The 15,117-nt window shown below is 42.2% G+C and overlaps 1 protein-coding gene across 1 annotated transcript in view; it reads right to left on the minus strand.

The window, feature by feature from the left end:
- The window catches only part of cacna2d2a (calcium channel, voltage-dependent, alpha 2/delta subunit 2a), a gene marked incomplete at its 5' end in the record, with an annotated part of 147,292 nt that overhangs the window by 101,396 nt on the left and 30,779 nt on the right, over nt 1-15,117 (minus strand). Inside the window, one exon of the mRNA XM_079266262.1 lies at nt 469-585. Within this exon, the coding sequence (XP_079122388.1) occupies nt 469-585 (117 nt within the window). The remainder of the gene's footprint in view (nt 1-468; nt 586-15,117) is intronic.

The raw sequence follows: 15,117 nt of genomic DNA on the forward strand, positions 1-15,117 counted from the left end.
CTTTTGAAAATTAAAAAGGTGATTGTGTGTACTTTTCTCATTTCCCTCCTTGTCAATCAGCTTCCCTGCCTGTGTACCTCCTCATGTCTTCTTCTCTAGAGGGTGAGAGGTTCCCCACTGTGAGAGCGAAACATATTTTAACTAATCACAGGGCTGTCTGAGCAGAAAGCTGGTAATAATTACGCCCCAAAATGCAGGACATTGGAATGATAACCTCTGAAATAACTTTTTTTCCTCATGCATCACGCAAACTATCTTTCAGAATACATTCTTCTAATGTTAAACGAAGAAAAAAAAATACAAATGACAGAGATGACTATTATTGTCCTTCAACAATAAGGAGGATTTTCATATATAAACATGTGTTTGTATAATATATTACATCTTATATATTTTTATTTGATTGTGCGTGTTGTGTTTTACATATCTTATAGTGCATGTTTGTATAAAGGTGCATCGTCCTCTTACCTCCAGGGCTTTCCTTTTGCTGTTGAGCAGCTTGGAGATGTCCCGTGCCACTCGCTCCACCAGGTCCTTGGGGTTGTTTCTCTTGATTTCAAACTGGCTCTTCTTCTCATTATAAATCTGCAGAAGGAGAAAACAGAGAATCACAGGTCAGATTACCGGAGCCATTAGTTTAATTAAGAAGACCACAGAGGAGTGGTTTGATTATTCTCAAACGTAGCACACAAGATGGTAAACATTTACTGTAAAGCAGGCAGTACGCAGCCTGGCGTTATACCCATAAGCCCCGGCACTGCAGGAGAATTAAACACAGAACAGAGCCCTAATGGCAAAGCACTTAGCTAGCCAGCTGCAGTCTGGCAGTCAGGATCAAATTAAATAAATGCAAACTCCAGCAGATCCTCACTGCTGGGTGAGCACCTTGTATCTCCACAATGTTAACTCTTTTGGAACTAACACAAGCAGCCTTATTTACAGCTTGCCAAAAACACATTTGTGACTAAATCCAACGGGTTACTGAAGGTAATTATAAAGCAAACAGGCCAGAGAATGTTTGCAACCTATGAAGGACCGTAATCCCCTCGTTAAAGTGCAAGTAGGAATTACAACATTTCCACTTAGAAGCTGCAATTAATCGAGCGCTCTTACTGGGGCGTGAGCAGAATGAAGTCAGGTAGGACCCAAACAGACACAGCCTTTGACAACCACCAAAGAAAACAAGTAAGAGCAATGGGTTTGGGATGCCACAAGGGACTGGGATGTTTGCAAAGTAGCATCCAGAGGCAAAACGACAGATGCTTGGACCGCTGACAGAGGAAGGTACTCGGGAGATTAGTCTGCTCCCCCTGGAAGAATTGGAAAGGCTGCTGACTCAGCGGCCAAGGCTCTATATAGGATCTGTAGTCTACAACAGAGCACCACCCGAGGGATTACCACTTATCCTGCTGCCCTAAGACACCGCAAGACCCACTTTCACACCATAAAACCATTTTGTACAGTTCTTCTGAATAAAACCCAGGAAAAGCCTGTTGTTGTTGAATATTTTAAAGCAATTAGAGTATTTTTAAATCTCTTAATGTGAGGCTTAAATATTGCATTTACTTTGGTGATGTGTAGTTAATTCCCTTAGTTTGAGGTACTATAGATTTGCGTCTTCAATCAATCATTTACTCAAGCAATTACAAACACTTCAAACTTTACATACATGATATGACGCAATGTCCTTCACAGTAAATAACTACAATTGAAAAAATGTCAAAACAAGAATACAAAGGTACATGTTAAGCTGAGTTTAAGTCTGAATAGCAAAAGGGAGTGTGACGCCACAGCAGCCAAGGGAAGCCTCAGCTAATGACATTGTACTTGTTGAAGTTGATCAGTGTGCAAAAGACGGGGGGGTTGGGACCACCCGGCACATCAAATCGTTCTACTCATCTATAATGTCAAATGCAGTGAGGAGCAACACAGAAAATGTGCCTGCCAGGCAGCTGATGTAGGCTGTAAATCTGCAATATTGTTAAAATGGGTGAAATAACACATTCTTAACTACACCGTTCTTGGTTTTGGAGAACTAAGAATTTTAAAGAGGTAAATTGCAGCTTCCTGTTTTTTAAGCAAGACCTGAGACTGGTTCTTTAATTGACAGCACGTTGATTTAAATCTGGTTGGATTTTACCATACTTAACCATTTCTTATGAATTGCGCGAGTGTGACTTTTATTCCAGTTACAGAGCTTACTGCTACCAAACTATGACAGTTTGAAGAATGATAAGGCAAATCTAGCACCTAACCGGTAATGTTGGGGACACCTGGAACTTATTTTGGATTTTCAACCATTGAATAAGACAGACTCCACATTTTGACAACAAAGTGCGACGTTTATGCAAAGAAAATAGAAAATAAAAGAGGTAAAACAAAATGGCAGCACTGCCAGTCTCCTGCAGGACTCCTGCTATTGTGGGCTGAACTGTTGGGTCTGTTCACAATGATCAAGTCATTGTTTATATTTATCATGTGATTAAGGTTATGAATCAATTAAACAAGTCTATTATGGCCTTTCAAAGACAATCTAGGCGTGTTTGAGATTCAATCCCCACACACGACCACAGCACCCACGTTAATTAGCTCAGACATGATTGAAATCAGCACATCGTCTGCGTCTCTCATGATTGTTCATAATCAAAAACATTCTCATATTTACCAAAGTAACAATCTCTTGCTTTGGTATGAGAAATGATGTCTGTTGGATTGATGTGTTGATGTGCAGCAATTAGGGAAAGAAAACACTGGCGTCCATACGATCTGTCTCTGTCGAGCTGAAAGCTGGGCAGGCAGCCAAAGGCAGTTTCCCTCCACTGGACCACTGAGCAGGCAAGCCTGGCCCCAGAAGCTCAGCCCATGCCAACCGAGCACTCTGACGAGATTGCCTGGTGTCTTATTTTGGCCGCCCTCTGAGGGATAAAGGATCCTGCTTAGTTTCAAACAACATTTTAAACTACTTCTCAAAGTGATATGCGAAGGTGTAATCTGCATGCACAATGACGGTGCAAAAACAAAAACATCTTTTAAAATGTGTTTTGATGAGTGACACAGGTGGTTCAATTCTTTTAGTTTTGTTTATATCAAATACTCATCCTGAATAAGTCATTAGTCTGCAATTCAACAGTCCATGCACACACACACACACACACACACACACACACACACACACACACACACACACACACACACACACACAGAGGAGTATTTACGCACATGATCATGAATTTACCCACACATTTGCACATGCACACACACACAGTGAGACACAGTGAGACACACCATTTGAGAAGGTTTCTTCTCAAGGTGGAAAAAGCCATTAATGGAATCTTATTAAACCGTAGAACAAGAGCGACGATTTCTCCGCTCCATTGACGGGCTACAAACCCCTGACTCTTTTAAGCAATGCATTTTTCAAGTCAATTTAAAGACCATGTCAAATTTAGTTTTTAAATCAATATTCATTCCCTTAATGTGAGGTAGTGCTCTCTGGGTCGGCCTCTCTCCGGAAGATTCATGGCCGTCTCTGGGACATTACAGGCAGAGCATTCTCTACTCTGAGCTTAGGAATGGAATGCAAAAGACAAAGACAGAGATCAATGAGACTCATATTGCTTCATGTGTGGAATCCAAACTTTTTTCATTTATCATAATATGCAGTAAGGAGTTGTGAGGAAATTCTTTCGGGAAAAATGAATTGTAATGCAAATTCCATTACTTGTCCTGCATTCTCCCTGTATATTTAGGGATTTAAATTGAGTCTAACCCAATGTATAATCGTGCAGTCTCTGCTACTGCAATCACCAAACAGCTTTTTTTTTTTTGGAAAATGCACTGCTTAATTATCTCCTCAAAATATAGGGCAAGCAAACCAATGACAATTTCAGTCAACCACTGTCATTGTGGCCCAAAAGGTATGAAAATAAGCAGCTGCAACCAGCACCAGCACCACACCAGCACCCTGGTCTCATATAAAAGCAGAGCATCTATTAAACGGATGCATCAGTGTCAATGAGTGGTCCAGGCAAAGACTACAGTTTGTTCCCCATTGACGTGTATGGATTGTGTTCCACATAACCTTCTCTGCTGTTTGCCAGAGGACAGACAATAAAAACCACACATGTGGACAGAAATGAAATATTACCATCTTTAACCTCTCTATATAACTTTGTGCCAACATTTCCATGTTGAGATATTGTGGTTCTGATATCTTGATGAAAAACAAGTTCAATTGAACCACAATATGTCACAGCATATTATCTTTAATATGTGAAATATATTTAGACACACAAACAGAAAAACTACAAAACTTTAAATCGTTTATACAATAGAACATGCTGATAAAGATTTCAGACTTTCAAAGTTTTTGTGATTATAAATTTGTCCATGTTGCCCACAACTAACTTTAGTCGAACAGGTGACAGAGGAGTATCATATGCCTGAGCGGGCACGTTCTCCCTCAGTGTAAATGGGCATGACAGCAGTGCACTACATCCTCCTACACAGTGTCCCCTCCTCTCCAGTGACCTGTTTCTATTGTATATCATGTACTGCCACATAAAACAGCACCGATATCTGTTTCTCTGCCATTTTGTATGAGAACCACTATGGATGTTTGCCTGAGAAGAGCCTGTTTTATTCTTTTTATCACTCTACATGGGCTAATAAAATACAAAGAGAGACAAATAAAGACAGATAGTACTGTAGGGTGCTCATCTCTCTGACAGGTTGGCCCATTACAAGCTCCTGTAACGGACAGATGAGGTCCCTGTCCATTCTGGGAGAAGATTGAGCTGTGCCGTCAACCAGACAAGAGCTCCAGCCCAGAAAGCAGCAGCCGGCCAATGAGCATTAGGTTGGAGGAGCGCTGGGTGCAGACCGCCACCACATGGTAATGCTGGCCACGATAGGCCTGAGGAGCTTTAAATCCCCTTTAGCTAGAGGTTGGAGATGAGTGACCATCATCGCTGAAGGGCCATAAGCACATCAGCCTGCCTGAAATTATATTTGAGGGCTTTGGAGCTTGACTCACTCACTAATGGGGCAGCTGCAGGAGAGAGAAAAAACAAGCAGTGTGGCAGGAAACTTTACTGATCATCATAGTCGGTGTTTGAGCTGAGGCAAAACATTTGTAGGTACTTGTAAAAAAAACAGTAAAAACATTAAATAGAAGAAATAAAGAAAAATATGATTCCTGTTAATACAAATTTAAACATTTTAGTGAGCAAATGTTGTATGATTGTATTTACACAGTTGTTTGATACTGTAAATACTGTAATAAATGTATTCTCCCCAACCGTATACCGCCTTCGCACTGAACGCCCCCACAGTAGAGCAAACATTTCAAAAAGGAACAAACACCAACCAATGTATTCATTTATTTACTTGAAAGCCTGTTTTTCCACGAAAAGATTATGTGCATGGTTAAGTCCTATTTACATTATAGAGAAACCTCAGCTCTAAGCAGCATTTTACTAAATAGAAAAGGGAACATACTTAAGGAAGAAAAAAGGATACAAATAAATAAAATGGACGTGACTGTTTAGCGGTGCCCATCCTTTGTGTGAAGAGGAATGATAATTCATGGATTGGAAAGGCTGCGGAGAAATCTAGCAGTGTTAATCAGTTATGCTGTTGGCTCGAGGCTGTGACGCCTGGGCAGCTTTCTGTGTAGGCCTGTCATTCTCACAGGAAAAGAGGAGAGGTGGCACCGCAGAGTGCCAATGACGGCCAATCAAACCTTCTGCTGCTAACACTCACACGGGATACGACAGAAGCTACGATGCCAAATCGCGACCAATATGTTTTATCTGGCAGTCAAGCACACGCTGTAAAAATCACACACGTGCACAGTCAGACATGGAAATGCACACGTGTGCAAATTCACATTCACTCCCTCATATACAGTACATGTCACACATACTCACATTGTCATCATTAGCCATGATGACTGCTTCCAGTGTGCCAAGCTCTGAGTGTCACTGTAAACACAGATGGGAAGACAGAGGGTGGCCAGACTCCAGAAAATGACTGTAAAAAAGTGCTATGCAGATTTAGCTGGCTCCCAAAACGCAGTCATTACACAAGGCCACCGTTCTGCACGTCGATCCCCGTACTCAACTTCAGTAGCATTGTAAAATAAAAAAATAAAAACCTTGATGCTGCATAGAATGTAAAAACCAACTCGTGTTATCGCACAAACCTCACATTTTTCAAAATGTTCCTCTTGTCAACAACACAGCAGAGGAAAGTCAAAACAGTGAAGATGATAACAAATGAAAAAGATTTCTGTCTGCTGCTGCCACTTTATATTAAGACGTATTTGTTGACTTTTTGGCTATGTTCGCTGGTAGTCCTTCGTGTTGATATTATTGTCCCTTCGTCTGTGTCTAAGAGAGGACTGCTTATCTCTCTGTGAAGTCTGCCACAATAGGCCGTGTCTGGCTGCTGCAGCACGGAGGTTGACAGAGACAGATGTTACATCATTAAGGAATATTAGTGGGCTCTGCCGAGCAGACCCGGCTTCAACGGGGCCACCGGGAAGAGCTCAGTAAGAGAGAGCACATAGGGAGCAGCAGCCCCTCGGAGGAGCTCGATAAGACACAACACACCAGAAGCCTCTCATAGTGCAACAGGACTGGAAGCCGCCGGAGTCCAGTCGCACGCAGAAAAAGCAGAAACATTTGACTTCTACATTTGACTTCTATTGTGAAGCTGAAGTGTCCCAGAGAGACTTCCTGCCCCAATGAGACAGAGGAGAAAAAGAGACGGATGACCGTCTCAGCAATGGACAACATGTATACAGCTAATCTGCCACCTGCTTTGATGGCGTAGACTCAGACTGTCTACCACGGCTTGAAACTGCCAAAACAACTGAGTCTACAATCGATGTGATGTGTGGTTCATCATCCAAAACAAGAATTTTTGCAGCCTGATTTGCATTTTGCTTTTACAAGGTTTCCTTTTGCATTAATATTCAGTGAATGCAACAGCGCATTGTGCAACCAGAGCTTAGCGGCAAGGAACTAGGCAAGTCTGTCGAGCTTTGGATTTCCAAGCATTGAGTGGTGGTGGGTGTTGTTGTTGTTTTTAAGCATTTCTAAAAACAAAGAGCGGAAGTGTGCAGAATGGATTAGCACAGTGTATCTGTGTGCTCTGACATAGACTGCAGTCGTTATCATGTTCGGCTAGCTTACTAACGAACAAACTAGGTTGCATTAGTTAATGGGTTTCAGGTTACGTAAAGAGAAAGAATAACCTGTTCAATGACAAGCACATCCACTGTGTAGGTGCATTTCCTTGCTGTTTTTTTATAGCACAACTCTGGTCCTTGATGCTATCAGTTATAAGCAGCTCTGTCCGTTTACTCTCCAGCTGCCACAGCCAACGTTACCAGAGATAATGTGATTGGTTAGCCCTTATCTTTATCTTCTCTTCGAACATAAACCGTGAAGTAAGCTAAACAAAGTTATTTTACAATCGTCTTAATATATTTGGTCTTCTAAATAGGTCATTAACTGGTGAGGATGCTGGCTTTTTGTGTCGTACATGCAGCTTTGGCTTCAGTCTTTCAGTGCAATATCACGTGCAGTATGTTCAGTGCCAGGAAGGAAAGCTTGACAACAGTAACTGTGATGCGTGGAGCTAAATGAACAGTTAATTATACTCACACACAACGGTGCCAGCTAGACCAACCAGTGCATCCTCTTCATTGTGAAATGACAACTATTCACAGGTTGAGATATCCGAGGTTTAGCTGGTTAATCTTGCACATATGTACTGATCAATGATGTGACAATAGATAAATAACCAAATTTCAAGAGAAAGCCATGTAACAGAACATGTAAAAGACATTATCCCCTCATCGTCTCAGAGGCAACACGGGGTAGCAGTGACAACACAAAGTAACTTAGAGCTAGCTGCATCCGGGGACTCATCATAGAAAACAAAAGCTGGGCTAAATATTTACATACACCCCTTGGGGAGAGTTTGAGATTAGAAGAGACGAGAGAAACAAACAACAAGATGACATGGGGGGGGTAGAATGGGTTGGCTTCTGTAACATTATCAGAGGGATTGTCCACTGGTGATGCAAACAGGTCTGAACAAAGAAAAACATTATTTACACGCACACGATCGCAACCACACACACGTGAACAAACACCCCACAGAGACAGGACTTTGCATACACTCAGCCTCGTCTAATCTCCTCTCTGAAAGAGCGTTTTCACCTGCAGGTGCTGTACAGTCTCATTCAAATGTAATCAGCGTATTTAAACTTGCTGTCTTCACTGCTTCACTGCATCTCACCAACATCCTGAGTGATGCGATTATCATCTTCATCCAGAGCTCACTTGTGTCACATTATACAAGATCTAGAGGCTGTTGAACGTGCTTGTAAGTCTAGTTTTAGTGATTGCCAGGGCTTGAAGATCCGAGTCAAAGAGCCATAACTGATTCATCATCGTAGGCCAGTTTAACTGACCAAGAGACAATAAAGAACCTTAATAAAACTGACCTTGAACACTGTCTTACATCACTGATCCACCTCTTCTCCCAAACGAGCTGATAAAATAATCTGAACTCTCCTAACGGATAAGGCATGACAGTGTGAGGGGATATTTACAATGCAGAGCCACAGACGGCGCAAACCAACAGGCAAACAAGACCAGCTGGCCAGATGGAGCCCACTGTGATCTTTTAACCGCCCAGTTTTGTATATATTCATTAATTAGCCCTGTCAGCAGAAGCAAAGGGTCATGGAGAAGTAGCGAACGATCGCAGGATTCTCAACAGGACTCGCTCGGTGAAAACCATCCAGCCAGTTGGCAACTATCAGAGAGAAGGATTCATAGTAAGGGAGCGAGGAAGGACGAAGGGAAATGTGAGGCAGCCTCTCCCGGCTCCTCTCCTCCCTTCCATCCTCAGTCAGGGCATTTGTCTTTCAGACAGAGATAAACTGCAGCCTTTTTATTAACTTGCTGATGGTAGGGGATTGTTTTTCGCTTCCACTAGGTTTTCTCAAATAGACAGCCACAAAAATATCCTCCCTATAATTCTTCCCACCACTATTTCTCTTATTTTCTTGACTTCCTCTATGCAATACTTTAAGTAGCTCTAACACTGCCTGTAGTGTCACAGTAATGTCTCAGACAGGGGCTGCTGTTTATCAAACATACAATCATCCGAATTTCAACTCCCGTCCCATCGCATTCAGTCACAGCAGCAGCAAAATAACACGTGATGAGTGTTCGCCGATGTGAGCCAGTTTGTGAGCATGACCATTGTTTCGGATCCTTGTTTCTGTATCTAAAAGACTCATAATGTGTGAAACTGTGCATATTGTGTTTTGGTATGTGCATGGTTGTGTTTGTGTGTGTGTGTGTGTGTGTGTGTGTGTGTATTTGAGTGGGCCGTGGAGGTCCTCCTGCTGAGGAGACAGAGCCCCAGGGGGGTTTCTCTCTGTAGCGTCTCCGCCACTTCCTCCTCATTTGACTAATTACTGCGCCACTTCCACACCATTGACGAAGCCTTGGCACCTGTCCATCAGCCTAACTGTGAGCTTGGCTTGTTTCGCTCTATTGATACAAATGGCTCGCTAAATACGGTCTCATCCTGTGCTCTCCTAGTTTGAAACATGACGTCACAAAAATACATGTTCGAAGAAAAACAACATTTAGTTTTTCTAGAGTGCAGCCTCTTGAGAATATTAAAGCTGAGACAGTGTTTTCAGTTCATTATGTTTTTAAATAATCAATGTCCAATTGCGTTACGTTTGGTTTGCAGCTCGCCGCTCACACTCATAATGTTGGTCCGAGGTCAAGCGTGCCAGAAAGTAAAGGCACCGCTGCTCTTTCACGCCATCTGTCTGTCTGTCCTCTTCTGCAGCTCATTTCCTCTCATCATCTTTTACACGGACGCTAAATCTCTCCCATCCTCAATATACTGCTGCTCCGCACATCTGACCATCTCTGCCAAGCTTCAGCAACTACGTTTAAACGCTATTTTTGTCTTTCTGTTTTCACTGTGTTGGAAATTATAGTTAAAAAATACTGCGTCTCTGGCAGCCTTACTACTCCTGTACACTCTGTAAATAAGACAAGTCCTCTTAAATCTCCCCCGCTAAGTTCCCTCTGGTAGAGCGTCAGTAAATATGAAATGGATAATGAGCTGAGAGGAAGCAACGTGCACAGCCGGAGACAGCCAAGCTTGGATCAGTTATAATTTGGAGAAGAGACTTCATAGAGGTATTAGAGCAGCAAAGGTCAATGAGGTGTTATTATATAATTCAAATGTGTGTGTAGGATGCACAGCAGTGGAATACAGTTCTCATTATCCAAACATACAAGACTTTGTCTAACAAAGCTAAACACTGTCTGTCATCCCAATTAACTTGGCGCGATTTTTTATGTATCAGTGCAATTTTGATGATTCCAAAAGTAACAATGCATGTTGCTTTACAAAGCATGTGTTTTGCCTTAAATTATCAAGTAACGGGAGCAATTTGGGTTTCAGTGTTTTGCTCGAGACCAGGGGAACCTTTGGAAATTGGAGTACCAACCTTCGCAATAACAGATTCAAGCACCTGAACAACAACCAACAACAACTTAATCTAGAAGCAATCTGGTACATTTTTTTAGTTTCAAAGGAGCGATGTTTGTTTTTGGAAAATTCAGCAAAAAATAAAAAAAGACAGAAATGAATTGAATCATCTCATTCGTCAAAGCAATTTCATATTTGAAGTCGTGGACGGCTAAATCTGAGACCAATTAACCTGTAAAGACGCAGGTTGTTTTTTCTTCCAGTGAACACGTTTATGAAGCAGAATCACGCGGTCTCTAGATGTCGGCTTTGAAGAAGCTCTCAAATTGATATCGGATAACATTTCTGAACACGGTATCTAAATGCAACACTTGGCAAGTTGAGGTTTAAGTCAGACTCTGCAAGCCCAGCACATACCTGAGTGACAGTCGCTATGACAGCCATTTTGTTCTGGCCCACTTATCTCTGTCTTACCACAGGCAGAACAGAGCAGAGAGGGAGGACTCCAAAGACAATTTAAACTCACAGTGCAGATTACATTTCAAACCTCCCAGACTGAATATTTAACCCTCTTGCCTTTCGATAAGCGACAGGGGGATTTTCACTGACTCAGGAACTCAATTTAACCTCCCCTCTGAGAGATGAGGCTGCTGAAACGTCCTATAGGCTTGCCCTTGGTGGTGGCCGAACTCCCTCCTCCCTCCTCCCCACTGTCTGACACTAACAGTGGCTGTCTGCTGGGCCTGATAGAGAGCAGCTCCATGCTAAGTCATTACACACAGAGCACAGCCTAATTACACACAGACAGACCCCCCCGTGTCACCTGCCAACAGGGTCACTGCTCTTAGAAGTGACAACATTAAAGGAACAGCTATACAAACGCCGGCTGACAGATAAGAGACGGAGGGCACGTCTTCAGGGTGCCAAGTGTATGCCTTTGCCCTCAACAACCTTCCATATGCCCCCCCCTGCTGAGAGACGTCGGCTTCATCCGTGTTCTTTACCTCCAACGAACGACAAGGCTCTGCAGCACAACTCTCGTCCCTAACAGGTTTGCAACGGCACACTAAATCTCGGTGGAAGGAGGGCAGTTCTCCATATTGAACATCACAGGGACGCTTTTACAGCGCGCCAATTCCTGCCAAACTGGCTGTTTCCATGGAAACGTAGCACTTAACGACCGATAACAGAGAACGACCTGGAAATAAAAAGAAAGGAGGCGAGAGTTGAGAGCGCGAGAGAAAGAAAAAGACACTGACAGAGAGAGATGGGGAGAGAAAGACGGCGATCTCGTGGAACAAAAGAAGCAATTTAGTATCGGAGGACAGCGTGAAGCCTGATTATGTCGTCAGTGTAAATGATCATTAATTTCCTTCTGTCCAGCTGGGCCAGATTAATGCCTGCACATTCTGCATGGTAAAAAGAGAGCCAGGGCTCAACCACTTCACTGGTCACCCCCGCAACAGCATCCGTGGCCTTAATAAAATACTGAACATGGACCACACCAGGACCCAGAGATCGATTTAAAGAAAACTTCAGTAATAATGTGTTTCTTTTGCTGGGAAGACTGTAATTTATCCGATATTTGTAAAATCCATTATTATTTCAAACCAATGTTCAGCTCGACCATTAGTCCATAGTTTTAATTCCCATAATGGCGATCAATCTTGACCAGCAGAAAGCAAATTAGCGGTGGAACGAGAAGATTAAATTAAGCACTTTAAAATACAAATCTGATCCAATCAACAACATTTTCCATGATGTGTTAAAGCAGGCTCCTGCGTCATGTTCTCGGAACTATTAAAATATATTCAAGCCGATTGAATTTACAGCAAAAATATTTTTTGGTTGGACAAAATATTTGAAGCTGGCCTGTCCAATGCTTTAGCCTTGAAAGCCCATGCTAATAGTGCCTCTGAATGTTAAAATATTTGACATAATTGGACAGTCGTGTGCAACATATGTCAAACCTGCACTCCACAGACTCCAGGTCAGAGGAAGATCGCCCTGTGTGATCACAACTCAGATGAAAACAAACTGCTTTGATGTCTGCCAGCAGAGCTTTCTGGTTTCCACATAACTGGGTCGGATCCCTCTCATCGGGACCAGCACGCTGTTTGGCTGCTGAAAGCCGGCAATTTCACTCCTCTTTGCAAGCTGATCCGATATTCATAAAGCAAGCAATTACACAGCCATTAAACCTGCAAATACAAAAACGGGGATCAACGAAGGTGTCGCATGGATCAGGTTCATTACTGACAACATCCACCACATCTGTGAGATAAAACACATTCCAAAATCATGGTTTACTGACAACCAATTACCATAAAAGCCAACAGCACCTGAGGACAAAACGGTGGCAAGAAACAAAAGGTGACCTCTGAAGGGTCTGCGTCAATGTCAAATAAACTTATTTCCAAAACACCTAGAATATAAACACTGCAATAGATAGTGAAGAAAAACAACCAGTGCAAACATAAAATACATGACAATCTTCTTACAAAATGTTGAATACATCTTCAAGATCATAGATGTAGTATGCATCTGAAATGAAATTGAAAGAAATAGTTATGGACAAACTAGTATTGATGATCATATATTTAAATTCTGCATATCAACCAAATCTGAGAGAACGTTAGGAAATTCAAGTGTTTACCAATCAGAGCGAAGCAGGACAAATATGGCGCTCAAAGTCGTTATGGAAAACTGACACGAGAGGCAACATCTCAAGCTTTTAGTTTCCTTTGTCCGCCTGACAATGACGGTACACCAAAAAAACTCATTGCATGAGCCAATATTTCTTGGAAAATTCTTTTCAACCGAAACTCGATTTTGATGAGAGACAAATTCACAGCGGTAAAGACGGCTTCAGTCCCCCAAAGCTGTGTGGCATAAACCAAGACAATATTTAAGAAGGCTGTCAATCAGCATTCTTTTAAAGTGTGTGACTGTGCAACAATCGATGCCTTGAACATGCAGACTGCTCTTTGAAAAACTATACAAACACATTATAAAAATAGAGATCAATACAGGGCCTTGCTTTTGCTATGTTATCATACAACACACAAACACGCCAGGTGCTACTTGTAAAAAACAATCAAAAACACATGTAACAGCCCAGCACAGAGTAATGAGCTTGTGGTTCTTTATCCATGGTCTTGTATTTCACAATGAAGCACTGCTGTAATTAGGGATGTACCGAATGATTGGAAGCTTCGAAGCTACATTCATAATTCATACATTCATACTTTGATATTCCAATTCTAAATCGATATTGAATGATGCGCAGCTTCTTTTTTTTTTTTTTTACATTTCTATTCATTCTGTTCAAACCCGGTATTTCTGCACAACTCAGTGTTTCCCCTACATTCATTCTGCAGCGGATCCTCTGCTCTCACGTTTCACTGCGTGCGGGGCTTAAAGGCAGACCTATTGAACATGTACAGTCGGGGAGCGGCTCTCCACACACACATGGCCGCTCCGAGTGCAGGACGAATAGAGACAGGTGAAGTGAAGATACCATAGTCAATACCTGTTACAAACAGGCTCGGCAGTGATTAGTATTATACTTGTAGAACCATCTCCTGTGATCGAAACATTTCCAATAAATCCAGAGTGTTGTTAAGTTCAAAAGATAGATACCGTACTTTCCGGACTATAGAGCGCACCGGCATATAGGCCGCACCAGCTGATTTTTAAAAGAAAAAGAAGTTGTGCATAGATGAGCCGCACCGGTCTATAAGCCGCAGGTGTCCCCGTTGAACAGCAAGATGCTTTTAACAGTACTAAAGTTGTCTTCTTCTATGAACATCATAACATGTCGCTAGCTTCTAAGCTAATTTTAACATTACGGCCAATGGGGAAATGCTAACCGCGATTAGCATTAGCGAATATATAATATATCTTTGTACATCTTTTCATGCAGACATACTTGCATTACAGACTAAGGTCTCTCACGGCTACCAAACGAAAAGCAATGAGGCAATAACTGTTGTTGCTCATAGCTCTGAATAGCTGTTGTGCTAGCAGCAACTGGCCAAGCCAGTTAGCCGTAAATGCTATTCAGAGCTATGAGCAACGTAGACACGCTGCATGAGAAGATCAGCTTTTTCTCAAGTCTGCCAGTGGATCCTAACAGCGCGGAACAGTGTGAAAGAATCCACCATCACCAACGGGTTCCGAAAGGCTGGGATACTATGAGATTAAGGGGACAGCGCAATGCGTGTTTTTGTGTGTGTGTTTTTGAGTGAGAGAAATAAATGATCTTGGTTTGCAATATAACTCTGCTGTCCGGAGTCTGCATTTGGGTCCTTGAACACACCACATCATGTACAGCATTCAGCGTGTTGTTGAAAGCATTTGTCACGAGAAAAATACCGGAAATAGTCCAGACATATTAAAATAAAAGTCCGAAAAAAAAGGCTGCGCAACATCATCATACCAGCCATTGTAAACACAATTATACATGAACTAAGATCATATCTGGAAGATATCTAGAAGATTTGCCACAATTGTGGCCAACAATTGACGAACTATGATCGCTGTATGGCGCTCTCTCCGCCGTCCCACCAC

The sequence above is a fragment of the Melanostigma gelatinosum genome (assembly GCF_949748355.1).
Source record: "Melanostigma gelatinosum genome assembly, chromosome: 3".
NCBI lineage: Eukaryota > Metazoa > Chordata > Actinopteri > Perciformes > Zoarcidae > Melanostigma > Melanostigma gelatinosum.